At 36.5% G+C, this 26,813-nt stretch overlaps 1 protein-coding gene across 10 annotated transcripts in view; it reads right to left on the bottom strand.

Moving 5' to 3' along the window:
* Nucleotides 1-5,856: 5,856 nt before the first annotated feature.
* Nucleotides 5,857-26,813, bottom strand: part of angpt2b (angiopoietin 2b) — a 70,618-nt gene continuing 49,661 nt past the window's right edge. For 9 of the 10 annotated variants that reach the window (XM_048201490.1, XM_048201493.1, XM_048201494.1 and 6 more), the window contains 6 exons: nt 19,445-19,677; nt 19,116-19,240; nt 15,350-15,451; nt 12,493-12,659; nt 7,533-7,663; nt 5,857-6,339 (listed from right to left, as the gene is read on the bottom strand). In XM_048201490.1, coding sequence (XP_048057447.1) covers nt 6,179-6,339; nt 7,533-7,663; nt 12,493-12,659; nt 15,350-15,451; nt 19,116-19,240; nt 19,445-19,677 — 919 coding nt within the window. In that variant the 3' untranslated portion in view covers nt 5,857-6,178. The remainder of the gene's footprint in view (nt 6,340-7,532; nt 7,664-12,492; nt 12,660-15,349; nt 15,452-19,115; nt 19,241-19,444; nt 19,678-26,813) is intronic. The other variant, XM_048201488.1, reaches the window with a different exon arrangement.

The following is a 26,813-nucleotide window of genomic DNA, read 5'->3' as shown; positions in this document are numbered from 1 at the left end:
ATCTGGATGAAAAACTACTGAAATAAATAAATACAATATATTCTTCTTTTTTCATATGCAGCATAACACACCCCCGACGCAGAGAAGGAAAGACCCTAGACTTTGAAGTGCTAATAGGTTAGATCATTACCCAGCCGTTGCTGACAGATGACTTGGGTTTGTGAACTCATTTGCAACATGTTCTCTGTGTTTCAGAGACATTAACAAGCCCATTCTGATGGTCTTCCAGCCTTTTTGACTTCTACTTGTTAGTGCACATATTATTAACAGATTTGAGATGCCTTATGAGCAAGTATCACACGATTCCTCCATCAATCGCCCTTTTTCCCCAGTCCTTCATTCTGCCATCTGTTTGAGACAACGGCATAAAAGAGTCGCCTTGCAATAGTTATGACTAACATGCATAAGAAGTTGCAACAAAAACAGCATGAAAAGAAAGAAAAGGGGGAGCTGAGAGAAGACAAACTCCCTATCAGCTCTGTAATCCAAATGCGCAGCTTCTATTTGGTTCTAGAAACAAGATGTGCAGTTGCTGTGTCTCAAGTGCCCCCTGCTGGCAACAAGGAACATTTCTTCTGCAACATGATTAGAGTGAGAACAAACATGCTACATGTAAACAAACAAAATGAGAGAAAAACAGTCTCATCTGCTCTGCTGAGCCATCAGGATCAAACCATCCCCTGGATTCATTACGGGACGTCCCTGACTTCACCTATATTCACATCCGGTCCGCCATGTGGAACTGAGGCCGGACAGAGATTTATGTGTGGAAACTACACACACCCTCCCTACTGAGCTTTCTTTCTTCTCCATTCTCCTGCTCAAGGAGATGATAAATTCTTGGAGGTGCTCAAAGGCTCTACTGGTGCAGAACCCCCTGTCAATGTAGGGCATCTCATTTGCACACTGAACCAAGTCGGTATTATGATGGCGTCAACAAATAATACACTCTCCAAGCCGAGGTTCATAAAATGGGAGGAGCCAGCTGTCTAGATCTCTCCTTAAACACAAATATGATGGAACCCCCCAAGCTTAACCCTCATCTCACCAGCAGTAATCTATCACAGATGCTGCCGGACGCATGATAAAGTTGCGCTAGTTGTTATGGCGGATGGGGAATGTCTTCATCTACACATGCCTTGCCGTATATTTCTGGCAAATGGCTGGCAAATCAATGCAGAAACTTATATGGAAGATTACGGCAGGTATCCTCACTCACTGACCACGGATGAATGGGGTTGTAGACCAGAGCATTAAATCATGACAATGGTAGCATGGCTAAGTGCTGAGTGTGAACACAGGTCAGCAGGCCAAGAGAGCCAGCCTCTGCGAAGTGCTTTATAGTAACAGCAGGAAAGGCCTTTATTGAATGATTCATCAAGCGACTGGCATAGAAGCAGGGCTAATATAGACTCTTAACACGCTGCATGGATGGTCAGTCTTCCACAGCAGCTTTAAACCAAACCTGCTGCTTTTGCAATTATGAAAATGGCAGAGTGCAAGCATAAACAACACGTTATTTACCTCATAGTGGATTTGATGCTGTGTTTCATGCACCGTTTTCCAGCAGAGCCGCTTTCCCCGCTGCTGAATATTCAGTGCCATAGCAAAAATAAAACATATTATACCTGAGTTGTAAAATGTGAGTTACCAAGCAGTCTGTTGTCTGTTTTGAATGTAATAAAAAAGGATATGTAGTGTAAAATAAAGCCAAGAAACATCTTTGCATTCATTGAGTTGTTGTCAAATGTGAAAACAATCATAAAGGGAATCCTCACTAACATATGAATCATGTAAGCCGGTTCTTTTTAGTGAATCAAGAACATTCTGTGCGACCAGTGTAGTTAGATTCCCGAACGGATGACTCTTATGAACCAGTTCTTTTTAGTAAACCAAAAACACACATCACCGAATTCCCGAATGAATGAATCTCATGAACTACCCACGTAGAAGGCGACGTTCTCGGGACCTTGCGCAACGTTCCCTAAAAGTTCTCAAAAGGTGACGAAAATTCAGAACCTTTGCAGAACATTCGGGACATTCCTAAAACGTCCTCTTTTGGTAGTGAAAGTGCTGCAGTTCAAGTTTCCTTATATGACTTTAGGGGGACGTTCTATTTTGGTTTCTATTTTATGGTCAAAAAAAGAACATTACAAAGAGGACATTTGGGACATTAACAGAACGTACCCACATGGTCCTCTATTGGTCATTTAATAACGTTTCCAATATGAGTTTAGGGGGACGTTGTATTTTGGTTATTTTATGGTCGCGCGAGAATGTTACAAAGAGGACATTTGCGAAGTTAACAGAACATCCTATAGTAATAGTCCCCTAAACATTCCCAGAACATCCTGAACGTTCCCCAACCCTTAAAAGAACTCCACATCGTGACCGTCTCTGAACGTTCTGAGAACGTTATTAGGTGACAGGTTACCCTGCTAGAAATTTTACATTCCCAGAACATCCACTAATATAAGGATGTTGTCTAGTAACATTCGAAAACAAATCCATTTGATAAACTTTTTTTCTCTCGCAATTTTTTATTTTATTTTTGTAACAAATGCTTTAAAAACACAGTTACAACAATTAGAGAACAAATAAAGTCCAAATGTCAAGGGACAGGAGCCCAACTAAAGCAAGCGCTTACCTCCGTAACGGTGACATTTATAAATTGTGATAAAACATCAACACCTCATTAAGAAGATTTGTATGAAAGAAACAAAGTCAGAGTGGTATGTAATAAGTAAAGATGCTGAGATCTAGAGAGATCTGTTAGTGTTTAATGTTCTGTTTCTGTTATCTGAGTTTTGTGAGGTTACCATTGTGCTGGAGAGTAGCGCCTGTGCTTCAGTCAATGATGATCCAGAAACACTGAAGTTATACTGCATGTTGCTTTATTTAAAGGCTGCAGTAACTGTGTAGTTGCTGATGCAGTGATACAGCAGTTACATTAGCTCATGTATGTGCTGTTGTCAGCTAATGACTTATTGTAAGAAGTATGATACAGAATGTCCTATAGTAATAGTTCCCTAAACATTCCCAGAATGTCCTGAATATTTCCTGAAGGTCCACCAAATAACCCTTAAAAGAACTCCACATTGGAACCGTCTCTGAATGTTCTGGGAATGTTACTAAGTGACAGGTTACCCCGCTAGAAATTTTATGTTCCCAGAACATTCTCAGAATGTCCCCACTGGTGTTAAGGACGTTGTCTAGTAACATTCCCAGTACGTTCACAGACTGTCACAATGTGGATTTCTTTTAAGGGTTGGGGGTCGTTATTTGGTGGACCTTCAGGGAACATTCAGGACGTTCTGGGAATGTTTAGGGGACTATTACTATAGGACGGTCTCTTAACTTCCCAAATGTCCTCTTTGTAATGTTCTCGCATGACCATAAAATAACCAAAATTGAACGTCCCCCTAAACTCATATTGGGAACGTTATTAAATGACCAACAGAGGACCATGTGGGAACATTCTGTTAATGTCCCAAATATCCTCTTTGTAACATTCTTATGTGACCATAAAATTAACCAAATTCAAATGCCCCCCTAAAGTCATATAAGGAACCTTGAACTGCAGCACTTTCATTACCAAAAAAGGACGTTTTAGGAACGTTCCTAATGTTCTGTAAAGGTTCAGAATTTGCATCACCTTTAGAGAACTTTTAAGCAAAGTTGCACAAGGTCATGAGAACGTCATTCATTATGCTGAGAGTTTTGAGCAGTGTCTTTTAGACTCACACGGACATCAAGAATCAGTGTATGAACCTCAACAATGGTCACAATAAACAAAAATCATTTTTGTGAGTTTAGTAGCTGGTTTTGTGATTCTCAGAACTGATCTGTTTATTTGAAAATTTTGTCACCATTGTTGAGGTTCATATGCAGAATCTTGATGTCTGTGTGAGTCTACATGGTCCTGTCTGAATAATTTCTGCACAATGACAAAAACTAACAAAATTTAAAAGCAGGACTTCATAGGACTACAACTACATGAAAAAAAAAAAAAACACTCATCAACAATGAGCAACCAAATCCACTCGATCAGATTTTTTTGTAACAAATACCCTTTAGAAACACAGTTATAACAATTGGAAAAAAAAGTAAAGTTAAAATGTCAAGGGACAGGAGCCCAACTAAAGCAAGTGCTTACCTCCGTAACGGTGACATTTATAAATTGTGATAAAACATCAACACCTCATTAAGAAGTTTTGAATGAAAGAAATAAAGTCAGAGTGGTTTGTAATAAGTAAAGATGCTGAGATCTAGAGAGATCTGTTAGTGTTTAATGTTCTGTTTCTGTTATCTGAGTTTTGTGAGGTTACCATTGTGCTGGAGAGTAGCGCCTGTGCTTCAGTCAATGATGATCCAGAAACACTGATGTTATACTGCATGTTGCTTTATTTAAAGGCTGCAATAACTGTGTTGCTGATGCAGTAATACAGCAGTTACATTAGCTCATGCATGTGCTGTTGTCAGCTAATGACTTACTGCAAAAGATTTGCACTTTAAAGAAAAGGTTTCATAATAATATTCCAGTTAATTCCTATAAAGAGCTTTTTTTTTTTTTTTTGTAAGACATTTAAGAAAAATTAGTTTTTGTTTGAACAGCTACTTTTGTTAGTCAATTTAGCTCTAATTTTTAATTAAATTTTTTGACAAGGGCAGCAGGGAACATTTCCAAATAAAACATGGTTCCCTAAACATTCAGAGAACATCTTGAATGTTTTGTGAAGGTCCGCCAAATAACGTTCACCAAACCTTAAAAGAACTCCACATCGTGACAGTCTGTGAACGTACTGGGAACATTACTAGGCAATGTCCTTAACACCAGTGGGGATGTTCTGGGAATGTTCTGGGAACGTAAAATTTCTAGCGGGGCAGTAGGTACTACGTTTAAATTTTCTTCATAACCGTTAAAAAGTATGCTCTATATGGTATGAATATGGATACTATGAATGAAATTTGGATGTATTAAATCCTCTTTGTTGTTACTGTCACATGACCTACCAGCGTCGGTCACTTCACTGCCATTCAGAAATCCATCCTGTGGCCTCACGGTATAGTAAAGTGTCCATCTAATGCACACTTCAGAATCTCAGCAGAAGCAGTAGGTGGGGACTTTTCACCTACTGTTTTTCAAATACCATGTATTCGGACATACTACTCTTTTGGCGTACTGTTTTTCACGAACTAGGGAAGTAGGGAAGTATTCAATTTCGCATGCAGCATATGATCCCCAAATGAATGAGCCGTTTCTTTTAATGAAGAGTTTGAAAATATGACTTACCGGTTTCAATCAGTCGACGAATCCGTCACTGAAGTAGATCGATTATGGCTGCATTTCTCAAAAGCATTGTAATCTTAAGTAGTTCATAGAACCAACTTAGCTCACAATGGCTTTGAGAAACACAGCCCAGACCGGTTACTGAATCATTATCTTTCACATATACTGAACTTATGTTATTCACAAGTTATTTTCAGTCATGTCAGTATAGAAATTAAGCATTTTTTTCTTCTTTTTGTTAAACATAATGTACATTCTAATTGTGAAACATTTAAACTTATCGTAAACATACATTTGCGACATCATTTGCAAAATTCTCTCTCTCTCTCTCTCTGTGTAAGTGTGTGTATATATACACACAAGAGAATTCTGTAAGAAAGCCTGATTTGATGTCTGTTGTTTTATTACAAATATATATTTTATAATGAAAGTTATACTTATAAAACATACACCTGTTTCAGTGTCTTGAGCACTTTTATAGAGGTATTCTCTCTTAAAGCTTTACTAGCACTAGAATGGGAGAAGAAATCTCAGGAGATCCAAGGTTGCACAGAAGAGAAGAGGAGGATAGGTTAGTGTTTTACCACACAGACATCGGGCCCAAATATCAAGTACAAATGTGAACACTGATCAGCCATTCCAGTTCATTGCATTTTACATTGGAAGAGCTTTGCTATACAGGCAGATAAAACATTTATGGTGCAATTTGTGTCTGTTTCGCCAGACTAAACAAACAAAATGGAGACAGATTGAATGGCTACAATGACATGGGCACAAGCTGTCCAAGTCTCAAGTTGCCCATAATTTTCATTGATGTCACCAGCTTGTTTGGATTATTTGGCTGTCAGTAAAGTCAAATGACCCATTCGTGACAATCCCTTCCTGCTTTTAGAAGTCCACAGGCCGTATCATCATAGTGGTCATGGTCGCCATCCAGCTCGGCCCTTTCCAGTAGTACCACTTTATACTGTTATAGCGTATCACATTGGAGTTTCCAGAATAGTATATCCCATTGAGATTGGAAGGCCCGCAAGCTTCAAACCACCACCCTGCAGTGACAAAGAGCAAACAATGTCAGCTATTTCTTGTTTGGATCAATTTTTTTCATTAATATTAAAGTGGCCATATCAATCAAAAAAGATTTTTGAACATTTAAGTTTTCATCTAATATTTATATTATTAAAATATTTTCTTTCAGCTTTTCTTTCAGTTAACAAAAAGGATTTTCAATCATTTTAGTTTCAGTTAACATTAACACTGCATGTAGGATTTGTAAATTAGTTCTGTCAGAGAGTATTACTCTGACTTGGCATTGAGATCAAATAGAAGATATGCTTAATGTTTGATAAAATATATGTTTACACGACCTTCCACGGTCTTTATTTATTGTGAGCAGCACACAAGGGATGGATGCAGGGATGATTTGGAATGTTACCTTTACCTGTTGGAGGTAAGGAGGGAGCTTGGTTCCAGCAACTTTGTTTAACTTTAGTAAAGAGTTTGTTTTTAACAAGGTACCTGATCACATCAGCCCAACCTTCAGCCCAACAATCCGCATTTCAGTGCGGATTGTTTTGTGGTTCTGTCACAGTGTAATGTAGGCTTTGGAAAAAGGTTGCTGTCAAAAGACAAGTCACCGCCAACTGTATTGAACCTGACAGCAAACTTGCGTGACTATAGTGGACCATTAGGGAGAAAAATAAAAAGGTAAAAAAAAAAAAAAAAAAAACTGTTGTCAACGACATTGTCAACGTTGAACATTTTCAAAACGATTTTCGTTCACACAGATCAGCGAAAACGACTAAAAACGCTGTATTATGCATGCCAGGCCAGTAGTTGGCGATGTCACTTTGTAAAGAAAAACTACACGCCTCTAGACCGTTTTCACAAATTCGTGTTTTTGTAGTTTACATACAGATGATAACGTTATCGTTTTCAAAAACGCGCACTTTGAAACCTGTTTTCAAAAGTTTGCGTTTTTAGGCCCCAAAAAAAACATTGTCGTCATGCGTAAACGAACGGCCAAAACGCATACAAAGGTTTCTGTTTTTAGTTAAAAACTGTGTTGTGTAAACGCCCCCTCAGTTGCGAGGAAAATATTTGATACTGTAACATTATTGTAGTTCTTGTCTTGGGTGTTGTTGGAAAATTGTTTTCCATTATATGCAATCAGATAATTACAGTTATAGTTATACAGATAATAAGTTAAAAAAAAAATATAATGGCAGACAAGTTGTGATACCTCCAGTGGCCATCTGAGCACACTTGCAGCTGCACTGGTCATTGTCGTGATCTTTAGTGCTGAACAGGGTTCCTGATTGGGTAAGACTACTCGTTCGTCCAGCTGTACCACTGAAACCCCTTGCATGGAGACTGGAGAGAAACAGACAAATACTGAATATTTCAACATATGGATATATACACAATATGTGTTTCGTAATCTTAACTTTTTGATGCCACAGACCCCCAAATATAGTGATCCTCTTGTGAGGGACCCCAATATAAAGGCAGCTATATACATACAGTACCATTCAAAAGTTTGTGGTCAGTTAGATTCTTTTTTTAAAAAAAATAATACTTTTATTTAACAAGGATGCATTAATCAAACCGGTAATTAATCATTAATACATTTCTCCTTGATCAAAAAGTGACAGTAAAAACAAATATAATGTTACAAATGTCTTTTATTTCAAATAAATTCTGCTCTTTTGAATGTTTTAGAATTGTGAAAAAAATGTATCATGGTTTCCACAAACTTAAGCAGTACTAGTTTTCTTGAGCACCAAATCAGCACATTAGAATTTTTTCAAGTTGGCTCAACTTGTTTTTTTAGTTGCCTTGTCAAGAATTTTTAAGTTAAAAAGACTACCTGTTCAATAGATGACTAACTGGAGCAAGTTGAATTAACTTAAAGGGTTAGTTCACCCAACAATGAAAATTCTGTCATTTATTACTTACCCTCATGCCATTACACACCCGTAAGACCTTCGTTAATCTTCAGAACACAAAATAAGATATTTTAGTTGAAATCCAATAGCTCCGTAAGGCCTCCACAGGGAGCAATGACACTTCCTCTCTCAAGATCCATAAAGGTACTAAAAACATATTTAAGTTGGTTCATGTGAGTACAGTGGTTCAATATTAATATTATAAAGTGACAAGAACATTTTTGGAGCGCTAAAAAAACAAAATAATGACTTATTTAGTGATGGCCGATTTCAAAACACTGCTTCAGGAAGATTCGGAGCATAAATGAATCAATGTGTCGAATCATGATTCAGATCGCGAGTCAAACTGCCAACGGCTGAAATCACGTGACTTTGGCGCTCCGAACAGCAGATTCGACACACTGATTCATCTGTGCTCCGATGCTTCCTGAAGCATTGTTTTGAAATCGGCCATCACTAAATAAGTCGTTATTTAGTTTTTTAAACAAAATTTTAACAAAATATTCTCATCGCTTTATAATATTAATATTGAACCACTGTACTCACATGAACCGATTTAAATATGTTTTCAGTACATTAATGGATCTTGTCCATTGCTCCCTATGGAGGTCTCACGGAGTTATTGGATTTCAACTAAAATATCTTAATTTGTGTTCTGAAGATTAACGAAGGTCTTACGGGTGTGGAACGGCATGAGGGTAAGTAATAAATGACAGAATTTTCATTTTTGGGTGAACTAACCCTTTAAGTTGAGTGTGATAGGTTGTCTTATTTTTTTATATTAACTTTTTTTTTTTACAGTGTGAATGATCATGTGACACTGAAGACTGGCTGTTTTGCCATGACATGAATAAATGACATTTTAAAATATATTAAAATAGATTGTAAATTGTAATAATATTTTTACAATATTACTGTTTTACTGCATTTTTACATTTCCCAAATCCCCTATAGCACATCCTCGTGGCCCCCTAAATTTGAAACCCCCGTACATATGCTGAATAATAATATAAGCACATCAATGTTTACAGAAGGTATATAAACATTCCTATCAATCAAAAAAGTCTATGGTGATCTATGTATGTTGAGTTCCAGCATTAGCCTTCTTAATCAGCTCAGACAAGTATCCTGTTTTAGATAAATTAACTTAAATATTACACATAAAGGATCACTTTAAAGTACATTGTTTTTTTATTTTCTTTTTACATAATCAGATGAAAGCGTCTACATCCATTACATCCACTGTTAACCCCAGTAATTGGACCATCTGCGTGCCTGTATAAGATATTTCTAAGTGATTTATCTTTTTCTCTTTCTTATTTCAGAAGGCTCTAAGACTCATTAACGTGCATTCCAAAGATATTCAGCCTCCATTATCCACAATCCATTGTTGATGATGTCTCACCAAGAAGGATTGTGAGCACACATGGTGCCAAAGAGAGGACCACACAGCTAGGGACTGCAGGAGATTGTTTTGGCAGGAAAACATCCTTGCTCCATAGGTTGCTTGGCTGGTTAATCCCAAATGGGCTCAACACTGTCGAGACGATGCCAGTATTCTCAGCACGCTAATAAAATGCACACTTACCATATGAGGTAAACTAGAAAACAAACATGGTGGGATTTGGCAAGTGTCTGTTCAGCATTTTCCCTACCTGTTTACACGCACACAAACACATTGGTGTTTCCATCTGATACCAATGCTGCAACACTAACCCATTCTAGAGTAGTATTCCAAATCATTTATTTTGAGTTAAATGTAATATTTCTGGTTCTGGTTCATTCACTGTATAAGCATCCCCTCAAGCAATGCTGCATGTTTAATTGCATCCCTTAAGAGAGGTGTGATATTTGTTTAACTCGGCAGTTTTCTGGCAAAGCCTCTTGCTTGAAATTGTTTGCCCTGTTTCTCTCTGGTAGGCAGATCTGCTTCTGGGATCAAACCAGACCAGAAGCAATTGGGATGCTGTGAATAAATGGTAGTTTACCCTTAATGAAGCTCATCATTTTGATATAATCACACAAGTGTTTCTTATCTCAGAAAATGATAAAGACAAGCCAAAAAAAGAAGAAAAAAGAAATGAAATTTATCAATAAGGGTTTTAAATGTGCTACATATTTAATTCACATTGTAAATCTAAATGCAAATGCAAGTCTTAAACTAATTCTGAACACCACAACATGACAATGTTTAAAACAACAATTAGATATTGAACATATTCTAATTAAATGACACACAATAAGTAAGGAATAATTCACAACAGGCCATTGAATTATTAAAAAATTTAATTATCTCTTAACGGCAGCAGCTTCTCTACTAATAGTGAAGCTGTAAGTTTAACTGCTTCAAAAACAGCGACATTACTACCTCACTACTGAGAAATGTCATGAAGCTTTTAAGTCGTGAAACTATTTTACTGATAAAGTCACGAAAAAATCATGACAACAACTTTCTATGTTGTATGTTTTCATGTGTGTGCATGTGTGTGTGTCTGTACTGTATGTGTGTGCGTTTGTATAGATGAGAGAGCAAGGGAAAGAGAGCATGCTTTCCATAGATAATGAAATGTAATTTAGTGATGAAAATATGGAAAAATGTTATATATTTTTTTTCTATATTGTTTGTTATATCTTTTTGCTTGATCAATGTCTTTGGGTGTTTTGGTTCTTTTGCTGTTGTAGGCTGTAAGGTCCTGAAATAACTGAAATACTTTGGCAAAGTAATATGGAACCTCTTTGTGGTCAAGACCTGCCTGGAACTACTTTAGCTGTGTTTGCTGGAAAATAATAGCACACCTTAGAAAGTTTGTCAGCCAATCAGAATCAAGCATTCAACAGCCATTGAATTTGTTTTTCCAAATTCCAAAGGCATCATTTACGGTGGAGACGCAATGTTTTGGCCGTAGCCGATTTTGCCCCCACGTCTGGGATATACAGTATATAGGAAAAATAATAGGATGTTAATAGGAAGCATCTTCAAATGTTAAGCAGGCAGGAGTTTTCATTTTGTGAGTGGGTATTATAATGAGTCTGCTGCTGGAATTCATCATTTTTTATGTTTTGTTGAGTGATTGTTGCAGTTGAGGAAAGAGATGGCAGGGTTGCTCTTTACCGCACACAGCTCTGCCACCTCCCTTTCACTATTCTACAGCTTGTTATCCGTTCCAGTTAAATCACAAAACAAAATGCAACCAAATGTGTTCCTGCTGCTGATAAACATCTACTGACATACAGCTGCAATAGTTGATTATTCAAATAAAAGGTTATATTAGGGAACCCCTCGTGCATAAATCAAAAGCACTGCCACTAGACCAAACATATCTGACCATATCTGACCCCAAGTTTATCAGAAATAAACAGAAATGGTTAGGAAAAAACCATTAGTCCCTTAAATCGTTGTGTAATGAGAAGTCAAAAACAGCAACTCAGTGTGCTATTGAAACTGTACTTTTTAAACATTTCCAATCATCATGTTATTGTTGACGTTGTAGTGGAAATGGGAAAATCCTCTACTACAGATCTGATCTCCAGATCAATACATCACTGAAACTATTTATCAAAAAAGTAAATAAAAAACAAATTATTTGCTCATAACCTAATTAATATTCATAAGATATGCATTTTCTAGTCTCAGCCTCAGATGTCACGACCACATTGGCTGAACGTCTGATGCATATGGCACACAAAATGGGAAACACTTTGTGAGTTTCGAAGTCATCATCTGAATTCTCCAGGATTTCCAGAAGACGTGTGTGTCGTATTTTTTAATGCCTGTAAACAAAGCCGACATGATGCCAAACCCCCTTATGGAAGAAGAAAGCCATCATGTTTACAACTGTGACAGTGAGCGCTTATAAGTATCAACTAAACGCTGGATTTTCAAGTATGTGAAGTACGTGCCATTGTTGCAGTAAACTTGCATGACATTCCTGAATGAATTACAGGCCAGTCTGTTATTGTGGGGATTTTAACGCCCCTAAACATGACAAGAAGCTGAACAAGACCAATTTGACTGGTTGCTTTACATGTCGATCAGACATCCTCTTGGGCAGTCCTTGGCAAATGGAAGCTGGAGTCCAGACCTTCTGCCATCAGTCTGAAAGACTGGCTACACCAGACTAAGCATTTTCCATTGCAAACCTGTACTGTGCACCCCCTCGCCAAACTTTCCCCACCACTTTTGAAAACAAAGTGACGCCCATCACAACAGTTCATGAGCATCTAGAGTCAAGAGAACGTGAAACATTTTGGTACCTGTACTTCTTATCCTCTCCGTCAATGTGGAAATGGTCGTATTGAGAATAAGCCTGGTGTCCCTCTGCGTCTTTGAGGTGGACCTGGAGAATGTAGTCTTTTGATGTGGTAAGCAGGTGGATGGCATCATTTCCTAACCAGTGTTCTCCTGACAGATCTCCAAATCCCTGTCACATAAGAATAAAAGAAAAAACATTGCTTTATTTGCTTGACATACACTCTACTTTATAAAATGGTTAGTTCCAGTTCTTGATTCTGATTGGTCAATAGCTGTTTTTTATTCAGGATAAAACACACCTATGAACTCTTCACCCAACGGTTTTATGTACAACACCCTTAGCAAAGTAAACATATGTTTGTTCTCATTGATAATGTTCACTAAAGCTATGTTCATATTTAAAAAATCAGTTTGAATGTCAGCTGTGATATCTTCTTCATTTTAACAGTTATGGGGTTTTCCTGTGCCATGACACTGACAGCGCTAGTGTTCACAACAGTATCAGTCCTTTCAAAATAAAAGTCTTTGCTACTGACTGTCTAACTCAAAAGGTGATGATACATGTGGCAACGTTTTGAGCAATGTTGTCAGGCAATGTTGCTGAGTGATGTTGCTTGGGCACTTTCCCATTGAGAATGGGCAACAAATTTCTATCTGGATACTTTAGAATCAAAATTTGTAGTCTTTGCCACCATCTGACTTTTTCTAGTCTGTTTTTAGTTGATCTCCATGAGATGACACATTCTGTAGCTGTCCACTGTAAGGGACTATTTTTTCAGCAGAAAGAAGGCTTTTAGTGATTTTACTTCAAGAAAAGTTGCATCGATATATACATTTATTAATAACCATTTTATAAAAGCAATAAACCCTGTGAAGCTGTGGTTTACAGTTAATTAATAACAGGTATTTAGGATTTAGGGGGTTTTCTAACAATGCCCCTTAGCTGTTATAAATTCAGTGTAAACCACAGCTTCTTGGGCCTTATTGCTTTATTTCACATTCTATGACAAACGACAGACAGGAAGTCATTCATTTCCAATAGAGAACTTTGTGGAGTTCTGATTATTTGCATATGCGGAATTTTCACATTCTATTTGTGCTTCAGGTGTGGTGAAATATTTTTTAACTTTAGCGGCTGGAAACTAATAATGCAAGGTGCGAATTACCAATATTTCTGTATTAAAAAGTTAATCTTTAAATACTATTTCTGGAAAATAAGAGGTTATGAATAATTCTGTCAGAAATAACTATTTTATAATTATTACATATAATTATTTACATTTTCAAACGTATCGACAATCATTTTATTTGTGTGGATATATTCATCCATTGATTATTAATTCATTTTACCATAGTGAATAAACAGAAGGTATTTAAGAAGTGCCATTAACAGGTGAAATGTGACAAGCATACAGTATGCAAATTTTGGATATAGAAGATCTAATTGGTTGAATTCTACAGGATTTCCAGCAGACGTACATGTCACATTCTTTAATGCCTTGAAACAAAGCTGTCGTGACAGAAGAAAAAATCCTGCAGTTCCTTATCATATACTAGTAAACATTTCAAAAGACCTCCTGTAACCATACAAAAATGTTGCATTTCCATCTGCTTGGACCAGAAAATGAGACGGCACTTTTGATCACGGTGAGATGTAGGGTGGGCATTCAAATGCTTCAATGCAAATCAATGTTATCAACAATCTACAGGGGCTCCTGACTCCCATGCTCCATCTGGGGCCAAATATTTATCATTCACTTGTAAAAACATTTTTCTTAGAAAACAAGGGAAAGAGAAAACAAAACTTGCGCTGTTCTAAAGCACTCCCACAGCAGCCATAGCAATTTATCTGTTGAAGTAGCCCAGGTGAGATGAATTACCACTGTTTTTGCATTTAAAACTCAATAACAGCAGTTTCCGAACAACTCAGCTCTTCAGGGAGATATTACATTTATAGGTAGACACTGATTTTAAAGCAAGCATTCCTAACAATGTCCTAGCGAAAAGCACTCCCTTTACATTCTGTAACTTTTTTTAAATGATGGACGCAAAGTGTGAATAATGATGTCCTATTCAAATTCAAAATGTCTCTTCTTTCTTTTTTTCTTTTCTTCAAATGACCCTGTGACCGAATTAATATATACTCATCCTCCCAGATAGGGAGGGAATGCAGGTGTAACAACAGTGGGAGACATGGGAATTCAGAGACGACCAATCAGAATTCTCTTCCTCAAGGAAAGGTCAGCAGGGTCAGCAATGCATCAGTATTCTATGGCTATACACATCAGATACCACATATGACTTTTCTCTGCAGTGCAGGTTAAATATGTGTTTTAAATGTTAGGTGCCTCAGATTAATGGTAGCAGAAGTTTGCATAAATCAAGAAATCTCAATAAGGGATAGACAGGCTCACATTTAAATTATACTGTATGTCTTCATTAAAGGAGTTGATCATACTTCATTGTCTAAAACAAAATCAAGAAAAAATATTTTTAAGCAATCTTTAAGGATGGTACAAAATCAAATTCCTGCAACTAGATACTTTACAATGTTCACCTTGTCAGATATGAATAAAAGTATGGCAATATGTGCCATCCAAAACATGACTTATATTGTGGAATTTACCAGAAGGGTTTTTTTAAATCTGTTTTTAGATATTAGATGCATGAAGACCTGCTTCATTCATTGTCTGCCCTAAAATGAATAATCTGAGACAGAGAATTGTGCTTTAAAGTGAATTTGAAGGCAAACTGTGGAAAGATAACCACATTTCCTCCAAAAGCTATAGTCTAGTTATACAAATAAAAGGGATCAAATGTGGAAAAGGCTCTAAATGGCATTGGATAAGTTTTTCCTACCAGTTTGTAATCATTCCAGCCACGGTTGAAATCTACTGATCCATCAAAACGGTGCTGAAATACAGTCCAGCCTCCCCCTCTAGTTTTCATGTCACAGAATACCTGGTCAGAAACAACCATACAGAAACACATACATGCCATAAATGTACAAATATACTTTTTTATAATTTATAATTTTAGAGAGAGAGAGAGAGAGAAATAACACTTCTATTAAGCCACGTTTCCACTGCAGGAACTTTCCCTAGGAACTAGAGACTTTGGGGTGGTACTCGGTGTGTTTCGACCGCAGGAACCAGGGTCTAAATAAAGTTCCAGGTAAAAAATTCTCCCCTCAAAAAGTACATGCTCACGAGGTAGTACTTTTTCAAAGTTCAGGAACTTTTGGGAGTGGAACTTGGGCACTGAACATGTTGATTGGTTGAGTTCATGCTGCATTTTGATTGGTTGACTCCACGCAGCATTTTATTTCAACAACCATTTTTAAAAGTCTGTTGCGTAGCGTGCAGTAAGAGTTGTTTGCTATTCGAATCAACAATGTAGTTTAAAAATTTGATCGATGGACCGACAACAAGTTTCAGGCTTTATTAGCTTATATGAACGAAATCCAGCACGAAATCCAGCAGAAACTAGAAAGTTGCGTGCAGTCCTACGTCACCGGCCTTGTCTTCACGGTACTTTAGACCGCTATGGAAATGCAATCAGCAACAGGTCTGGGGGAAAAAAAGTTCCTGGGAAAAATTGTTCCGGGTAATTTCGGTGGAAACTAAGCTTTAGTTACTTAAGGAACTAAATGAAAATTACCAGTAACACTTTATTTCGATGGTCGACTTTAGACATTCTACTAACTATAAGTAACTTTGCAACTACATGTCATCTACCACTTATTAAAGTATTAGTAGACTGTCTGCGTAATATCTTTATTTTGATGGTCCCTCAACATTCTCCTGGCTATAAGTAACTTTTAGAATACGTCAACTTATTCTACTAACCATAACCCTAATCCAACCCTAACAGTCTATTAATATTCTAATGAGAGCTAGTTGACAAGTAGTTGCAAATTAATGAGAGCTAGTTGACAAGTAGTTGCAAATTAATGAGAGTTAGTTGACGTAGTTGCATATAGTTACTTATAGTTAGTAGAATGTCTAAAGTGGATTATTGAAATAAAGTGTAACCAAAGTTCCTTTTCTTTTGAGCTAATATTTGTGACAAAATGATGGTTTTCAATGGGTTATCTGAAAAAATAGTGAGCGACCGTTTGAACAGCTATGGTAACTTTCCATTCTTTCTTATTATAGTAATATTTTAGTCAAAATTTGGTGAATACTCTCACACAATTCACAATTCATAAGCTGCAGTTTAGAGTTCTGACTGGTCAAACTATTGTAATTTCCCAGGATGTGCCACAAAGCACATATCAACCCATGATGTTTTGAATAAGGATGTCTCAGAGTCAATTATGAGGACTTTCCTCTGTACCTCTGTAGTTTCTCTGCACTGACAAAATAAACTAAACTGTGACCCACAATCCTTTTTAAACGCACATGGGGAAAGACAATGAATCACAAACCACCAAAATTGGACTTCTGATGCAGGACATTCTGTTCTTGTCCACAGTGAGATGGTGGGTCCTCAGGCTATCAGCACTCTGTTGGGTTTGTATTTAGCTTTTGAATTTGGTTAACCACTGTGCAATAATAATGCCATACTAATGATGAATTGTCCCAATTTGAACCATACAGTAAACTAAGTCTCATGGAGACATTTTTGGGACATGAGCACACTGGTCTGCAGTTTAAACACTTGATTGTACACTCAGTGCTAAAACCACCAAAAGTCCACTAAAACTTTTCCTAACCATTAATTTAGTATTGAACTCAATGCAACTTAACAATTTACTGTTTTCTGGGGAAAATAACAAATTATTTTGAGTTATGAGCAGCAAAATAAAATAATAAAAGAGTAGCACATTGAATTCCATCATCCGAATCCATCAAAACTAATTAAAGCCAATCCCAAAAAGGATTTTCTTCCTAAATATTAAATATTTCTAGCCTGTGGGTGTCAAGTGAAAACATTCCAAGTAAATATCCTCTGTATTATTTTTCTCCAATTTTCCCAGCTGTTTCTGGGAAGAAATAGGCTTAAAGAGAAGGCTAAAAGCAGTAAGTTCTTCTTGGCAAAAACAAAAAGTGGGATAACGTACATTTCTGTCCCTTGGCGGGACCAGCTCATTTAGCAACACACGAAGCTGGTCTTAAGACCTTTCATTATGAAACTTTAGACGGCTTATCAAGGTTTCAAGACAAAGCACTCGCATTAATGACATCTGTAGAGAGGTTGCTTTTGGGGAGTCTGAATTGATTTCATCCTTATTCAGCACAACATATCTTTCTATTTGCATAACAGATGTGAGACGTTTCCTGCTTCTGAGCTATACACATCAAGATGACAGTCCTTAACCTGAGCCAAATTTTCCAGTGGTATTTTATCTCTTGAGACTAAGTGTTTATCACAGTAATCACAGACACAATTATACAAATGTAATTTATACAAAAATACTTTGCACAATTGTATTATATGAACATGATATATGCCTGGATTTAAAGAGCATTTCAAACTCATTCAGGGCTAGTCAGTCACTGTTTCCCATACAAAATTTTCTGGCCAAAATATATTATGGATGGATGGATGGATGGATGGGAAAAGTTGAGATAGATAGATAGATAGATAGATAGATAGATAGATAGATAGATAGATAGATAGATAGATAGATAGATAGATAGATAGATAGATAGCAGTATACTTTGGGCTAATTTTGATATATCTGAAAATATATTTTTGCCATATGGGACATGGAATTCAAGAAAAAAAGGTTAATAAAAAGCAAAAACCCTCATGGTAACATTAAAATATGTCAGCATCACCGGTCAAGATTTTCCAAAGGAACCGTATGTTATCAATAAACTTGTATCAGCCCTGATCAATATTCCTCATAAATATCTTCATTTGTATCATTAAGGAAACAAAATGAAGTAGAAAAAAGAGCTATTTGAAACTCTCCAGATGAAAGGAGCCACCCAGCGTGCTGCTCTGAGGGGTGGCACAGTATGAAAGGGTGGTGATACATATACCAGCTCGCTCTCACTCACTGCATTAAACCCTGTGTTGGCAGGAAGCTCACGAATCTTTGCCAAACACCTGGCGCCTATGCCCAGAGGAAATGGAGGGGAAGACGAATGAGTGCACAGGAAAATAATGAATAACAAAAAACAATTTTAGCCACATTTTTAAAATGTTCATCACCCCAAGAGCCTGCCAGAAATTAGATTTGACTCTGGAAGTCAAAGGCAAAACACAACCCTTGACTGGTTTGCTTGTGGTTCAGTAGGGCAAGATTTTGAAATAGATACGGGTGCATATTCACAGTTAGATGCACGAAGAAATGGCCTGAAGGAAATGTTTCTCTGACTTCTTAATTTGGTTTTCTGATCAACATGGCATTTTCATCTTAGCTTTTTATCAAAGACATACTGAAATTGCATTATACTAAAACATTTTGTCCTTCCAGATTATAATGTAGTCCTCAAAAACAACACAAAAAGCTAAATGTCAGCAGAGCTCAGTTTCTTCAGCAATCAAGATACATGCCAAGATTCATGCTTTACAAAATGATTTTGTATTGCATGCATTTTTTTTTTCTTCTCTATCATATTGATTCGAAACCTGTTTATTGTCCACATGAAAATTGTTTAAATCTACTAACCTTAGTTTTCTGGGTGGAGTTAGGAAGATGAATGCTGTATATCCCACTTTCTGTAACTCCAGATTTGAATATCTCAGCACAGTCTCTGAACTTTACAATCTCCTTTTCAATTGGAGTTGAAATATCTGGAAATACATAGGATATTTTTAAGTTTGTGAATTGATTGGCTTGAGCAATACTGATTTAAATCTCAATCTTACTGGAAAATTGCCTGAAGGGCCACCGCTGGGAATTTAAGCAATTGCCCTGTTCAGAGAGACCCTTTTGTTCCCACTGAGCCGGTTAGAGGCAGCTTAGCCTTAGCCTGATAATGTAAAGCTGGCACTAACCGTTACAGTGAGTGACCATAGCCAGTAGCTTCTGCACTGTGTCAGTGAGTGTGGCCTGCTGCCGTTGGAGCAGTGTGCTGTTTCGAGTAGAGCTGGCCAGTTCTCCCTCCAGAAGGCTGACCAGGTGATTCTGTCTGTCCAGCAGCTCCTGCAGCTGCTGTTTTTCCTGCTGGATGACCTGAAGCTCTCTGCTGTGCTTGGCCTCCATGGCAGCAAAGCGCTCTTCCAGGTAGCTGAGAAGAAACAAACTGGCTGGTTCATATATGGTCTTGCTATTTGCATATTAAGAGCTTTTTAGAAAACTATTTATACATTGTTGCTGATATAACACTGGGATTTTTTACTGTTTGTATCACTCCACTTTGTGCGTTCCAGACTGTCAGTCTGTGCATTAGTTTGTGGTCTGAAGTTTACATCAATACACTTTTAGTCTTAAAGGTGCCATCGAATTGAAAATTGAATTTACCTCGGCATAGTTGAATAACAAGAGTTCAGTACATGGAAATGACATACAGTGAGTCTCAAACTCCATTGTTTCCTCCTTATTATGTAAATCTCATTTGTTTAAAAGACCTCTGAAGAACAGGCGAATCTCAACATAACACCGACTGTTACGTAACAGCCGGGATCATTAATATGTACGCCCCCAATATTTGCATATGCCAGCCCATGTTCAAGCATTAGACAAGGGCAGCCAGTATTAACATCTGGATCTGTGCACAGCTGAATCATCAGACTAGGTAAGCAAGCAAGAACAATAGCGAAAAATGGCAGATGGAGCGATAATAACTGACATGATCCATGATAACATGATATTTTTAGTGATATTTGTAAATTGTCTTTCTAAATGTTTCGTTAGCATGTTGCTAATGTACTGTTAAATGTGGTTAAAGTTACCATCGTTTCTTACTGTATTCACGGAGACAAGACTGTCGTTATTTCCATTATTAAACAATTGCAGTCTGTATAATTCATAAACACAACATCATTCTTTATAAATCTCTCCAACAGTGTAGCATTAGCTGTTAGCCACAGAGCACTATCAAACTCATTCAGAATCAAATGTAAACATCCAAATAAATACCATACTTACGTGATTAGACATGCTGCATGATGAACACTTTGTAAAGATCCATTTTGAGGGTTATATTAGCTGTGTGAACTTTGTTTATGCAATGATAGAGTCGAGAGCTCGGGAGGGGGCAGAGAGTGCGAGCAATTAAAGGGGCCGCAGCCTCAATCGGCGCATTTCTAATTATGCCTCAAAATAGGCAGTTAAGAAAATTTATTTAAAAAAATCGATGGGGTATTTTGAGCTGCAACTTCACAGACACATTCAGGGGACACCTTAGACTTATATTACATCTTGTAAAAAAACGTTCGATGGCACCTTTAATAAATGTGAGTCATTTAATCTTCTATTCTAATCTAATCTAATCTAATCTAATCTAATCTAATCTAATCTAATCTAATCTAAGTTTAGATCCTGTTGATAATTTAGAAGCCTTAGATATTTGCATATCAAATATGATACAGTAGGCTTTATAGAATCATTAATTCAGTAGATCCATTTAAAAACCCTCCCTGCGCCTGAGTACTTCCCTACTATATTCTAGGTGAAAAACAGTAGGTGAAATGAGTAGCATGTCAAATTCATTAAAAAGTAGGCGAAAAAGATTCTGCCAAGATTCCAAAGTGTGCACCTGATAGACACTTTTCTATCCCGTGTGGCCACAGGATTGGAGTTGCGAATGTCATTTAAGCAGCACAACTGATGCCATGAGTCACATGACAAAATAATGTAGTACATCTGAATTTCATTTATACTATATAGAATGTTAACAGTCGTAAAGTTTGTTCCTTATCAAGTGTCAAATATTACTTACTCAGACATGCTATTTCCGATGCACCAACTGATTCATTCATTCAGAATGAAACTGAATCATTCGAACAGTCTTTATAAGTGAATCACTGAGTCATTCACTCAATTGATTCATTCAACAATGATTCATTCAGGAAGCAAACGCCACTATGTGCTATAGGAGAGGGAATAGAACTGGAAGTATTTTTGTTAGCGGAGTAAAAATAGACAAAGTTACAAAAATATATTTTGTCTAAAATGTAGGTTTCTCAAACATGTTGTTTGTTGAGCTATTGTATAAAATATCAACAAATGAATACTGAACTGCATACCACGCAAATAGTTGCACCTCAAGTTATATTCTCATATCAAATTTATCTAGTTTTAATTTTTCCTTGCATACACTCAACTGGATAGAATCATACCTGTCAGATTGTGTTTGAGTACAAAATCCTCAATCAACTTATCTACTGGTGTTCCTCAGGGATCTATTCTGGGTCCATTTGTTTTTTTTGTTTTTTTTTCGCTTTAAATATAAATGATTTTCATTCAGTAGGTCCTGGCATTAATATACAAATGTATGCAGATGATACTGTAATTTATTTACATGGCAATAGTTTGACACAAGTTTCAAATGAACTTACAAATGTTATGGTTAATCAGCATGGTTAAAGGAAAATTATTTACAACTAAATGTGTCTAAAACAGTAGGTATGTTTTTTTCCAAGTCAAACAGTATCAGTAATGAGCCAGAGGTTTTTGTGTCAGGGTTGAGGCTGCAGGGAGTTTCTCAATATAAATACCTTGGAGTAATGATTGATTCTAAACTTACATTCAAAGTTCAGGTAAAAAAAAAAAAGGTTTGTAAGCAGTTTAAGTTCAATCTGTATAATTTTAGGCTTACTAGAGATTACATGTCATTAGATGCAGCTAAGATGTTTAAGCACTGTATGGTTATTTCTCCCATTATCTATTGTTTAACTCTAAAACCATTAGAGTCTTTATATAAACATACACTTAAAGTTCTTGATAAGAAACCTCTGCTGTGTTGGGAAAATATGACTAAATATGCAAATATATGTCTGATGTATAAGATTATTTATGGTTTAACTTCTCCCCCTCTTAGTCAGTTAGTTACTATCAGAACAACTGCTTATCGCTCCAGGTGACCAACACCTTCGAAGAGACGGCGCCGACTCCTGCGAGGACTTCAGATGACGCAATATCTGGATCAACATGCACATTCCCAAATTTCTATATATACTAATTATTCTTAATATGTAATTCATTATTTCCAGGAGCTCAATGCTTCTACCTTCAATTAAACTGCTAACAGTGATTGTAAATTAAATTGCCTAAATTATTACATTATTAGCTAACTGCATTCTCTAAATTGTAATGTTGACATGCATTCTCTGTAAAGCTGCTTTGAAACGATATGTATCGTGAAAAGCGCTATACAAATAAATGTGAATTGAATTGAACTGAACAAGAGGTGCCTTAAGAGGAGATTGTATTATACCACTCAGATGGAGTAATCTTAGCCAGTCTGCTTTCTCTGTTAAAGCTGCACGAGAATGGAACGCTATTCCAGCAACTATAAGAGAACTAGATACATATCAATTATTTAGAGTTCAGGTAAAAAAAAATGGTTCATTAGTACTCAGCTCTGTCAGCATTAGAATCTACAGTATACCTGCTGGCTGCCCTGCTATTGTTTTGTATTTGTTTCTATTTCATTGAGTTGTTTTTAATTGATAGATGTTTTTTATGTATTGTGTTACGTATTTGTTTTAATTATACTAGCATGTATTTTTAACCACATATTTCTGTGACATTCTGTCCAGGGACTACAGATAAAAAATAGCCTTCGGCCAATTCTGGTGCATTTAATGTTTTGTTAATGTGCAATGGCCCTGTTATTTTCTATAAACAATGAAACATACAATATAGAGCATCTAAAATGTGAATCCTGTACAGTATGCAAAACTTCAGAGGAGTATAAACCCTCTTTATAAACCCTTTGAAGACTAGCCAGAACTGTGATTAAGTTAAATCAAAGTCCCTCTGGTTCAATATAGTTATGGGAATATTGGATCATTTTACTGACTTGATCTTGTTAAGCAAAAAATGAACATTTTTATTCAAGTCATTTTGTTCATTTCATTCTTTTGAATGAAAATGGTTAATTTTCAATAGCCAAATTCCCTGAACATGTTCAAATACGATAACATAGTGAGATTCTCATTTATCAGTGATGAAAGACCTTTTTAATTGCACATTTGGTTACATTTTATATCAATTGTCCACTTAAGACATTCTGCTAACTATAAGTAACTACACCCAACTACATGCCAACTAACTCTCATTAATTTGCAACTGCATGTGAACTAACTCTCATTAAAGTATTAGTAGACTGTTAGGTTAGGGTTATGGTTGGTAGAATAAGTAGAATATTGGGTCCCACTTTATATTAAGTGGCTTTAACTACTATGTACTTACATCAAAAAATAAGTACAATGTACTTATTGGGTTCATATTGAATTGCAAAACACTTTTGCTGCTATTGAGGTGGGATACGGGTAAGGTTAGGGAAAGCTTTGGTGGTATGGGTAGGTTTAAAGGTGCCCAAGAATGCTTTTTCACAAGATGTAATATAAGTCTAAGGTGTCTCCTGAATGTGTCTGTGAAGTTTCAGCTCAAAATACCCCATAGATTTTTTTTTATTAATTTTTTTAACTGCCTATTTTGGGGCATCATTAACAATGCACTGATTTACACTCGGCGCCGCCCCCTTAAATCGCGTGCTCCCTGCCACACCAGCTGTCGACTATATTACAGCGCATTTACAAAGTTCACACAGCTAATATAACCCTCAAATGGATCTTTACAAGATGTTCGTCATGCATGCTGTATGCATGCCTCGAATTATGTGAGTAAAGTATTTATTTGGATGTTAAAGTTTTATTCTGAGTGAATTTGAGGCTGTCCTCCGTGGCTAACGGCTAATGCTACACTGTTGAAGAGATTTATAAAGAATGAAGTTGTGTTTATGCATTATACAGACTGCAAGTGTTTAAAAATGAAAATACGACGGCTCTTTTCTCCGTGAATACAGTAAGAAACGATGGTAACTTTAACCTCATTTAACAGTACATTAGCAACATGCTAATGAAACATTTAGAAAGACAATTTACAAATATCAGTAAAAATATCATGCTATCATGGATTATGTCAGTTATTATTGCTCCATCTGCCATTCTGTGTGCAGCTTAATACTGGCTGCCCTTGTGTAATCCCTTTCATAATGTTGGGAACATGGGCTGGCATTATGCAAATATTGGGGGCGTACACCCCGACTGTTACGTAACAGTCGGTGTTATGTTGAGATTCGCCTGTTCTTCGGAGGTCATTTAAACAAATGAGATTTATATAAGAAGGAGGAAACAATGGGGTTTGAGACTCACTGTATGTCTTTTCCATGTACTGAACTCTTGTTATTCAACTATGCCAAGGTAAATTCAATTTTTGAATCTAGGGCACCTTTAAGGGTAGGGGTAAGGTGTAATTATAAATGTAATTACAGAAATTAATTACAGATCTAATTACATGCAGGTGTTTTTAAAATATAAGTACAATGTAAAAACATGTATGTACACAATAAGTGCATTGTATCAAATTATTAATTTAAATGTAAGTACATAGTAGTTAAGGCCACTTAATATAAAGTGGGATCGAATATTGTCTTAATGTACATAAATTGTGTCTATAAACAAACAGTTTGTCTTGTATTGATTGTCAAATCAAATCCTAATTTTTAATACTTCACTCTGTCGCCAAATAGCTGTTTGTTCGTGCTACTCTCAGCACAGATGACACCCTTGAATAAGCCTCTCAGATTCCACATCACAAACCTCTGTGAGCCAGAGAGGCCGGTAGACCTGTAAACACCTGGATACCGCTGCCATTCACAGATGGTGTTGTTGCCTGGGCTTCTCTATCAAAATCAAAATCAAAACACTCTGACAGGCTGTGTGAGCTGGCACCGTACCAAGCTCCAAATAAAGACAATAAATCCCACAGGCCTGATCTTTATGAGTCCGACTAATGACTTTGCAGCAGTTTTTTATTGAAACAATCCACCTACACAGATTGAACAAGCTACTTTCAGCTAGTCGAAAGAAACATTCCCTAAATCTTTCTTTGCTTTCTGTTCTGTTCTTCCAGCATGCATCCTTTCAAGGAGCTCTGCACTTCAGTATACCTTGTCAAATAGTTTTTAAGATGATTTGTTTTTAAATCATCTTAATTTGTTGAGATGAAACACTGTGTTGTTAAGATGCAGCTTTATTCTAAAGTACCTTGTAAAAAATCCTGTTCACCATATTTCATTCCTGAATAGATTATCTTACTGTCCCATTTTTAGACAGAAAGTTTAAGTTTCCACAAAATGCTTGCATATTTTAATTTGAGTTAGCAGAAAGATGTATAATCACTGAGCCAAATTTCCCGAAAGACCAACAGAGAAAGATGAAAACGCATTTTCTTTATTACTGGTGCTCAACAGAAAATTTACTGTAACAGAGTGCTGTTTTTTGTGTGAAAGGTTCTTGCTGCTCTGCAGTGTCATTGTTTATTTGAATACAATTATAAAGTCATAAAAGAGCTGCGAAACAGGTGATCCTTGTTTTATAACTTATTTTCAGAATATGAGATAGTAAACACCTGGAAAAAAACAGGGAAAATTAGAAATATCTCTCTTAGATTATTGATGAGATGTCTTTGATCCTGATATCAAAGGGATAGTTCACCCAAAAATGAAAACTCTTTCATCATTTACTCACCCTCATGTCATTCCAAACATGTATGATTTTCTTTTTTTTCTTTATTTGGAACATAAAAGCAGATATTTTGAAGAATGTTGGTAACCAAAGGGTTTCGCTTCCCATTGACTTCCATATGGACAAGAAAATACAGTGGAAGCCAATGGCAACAGAAATGCGTACAGGTTTGGAATGACTTGAGGGTGAGTAAAGTGTTAGTTCAACCAAAAATGACAATTCTTTCATTATTTACTCAACCTCGGTCATCTTCTAAAGATATTTTTAATGAAACCTGAGAGATTTCTCTCCCTCCATTGAAAGTCCATTCCACCAAATTATCATAAAAATAATTCATATGAATTAGGCAGTTTAATCCAAGTCTTCCAAAGAGACACACTCAGTTTATATGATAAACGCATTTAATTTAGGCTTTTATATGCATATAATCATTGATGAAAGCATATACACATTGAGCACATAAAATATGGTAAACAGACGCAAAACCGCACTTGCTTTAAGCATGATAACAAATTTCAATGGTTCTTGCGCATCAAGCAAGGACATTTTAGCTTCTGTTTACCATTTTGATGTGCTCAATGTAGGTCCATAGATCAGTGTTTAATACCCAACATGTTCTCCAACTAATACGACCATATAGGTCGATTGTCACTTCCCTGAAATACGA

This window comes from Megalobrama amblycephala, linkage group LG9, assembly GCF_018812025.1.
Source record: "Megalobrama amblycephala isolate DHTTF-2021 linkage group LG9, ASM1881202v1, whole genome shotgun sequence".
Classification (NCBI taxonomy): Eukaryota; Metazoa; Chordata; class Actinopteri; order Cypriniformes; family Xenocyprididae; genus Megalobrama; species Megalobrama amblycephala.
Note: the sequence above shows the minus strand (reverse complement) of the source record. Positions and strands in the feature narration are given on the sequence as shown.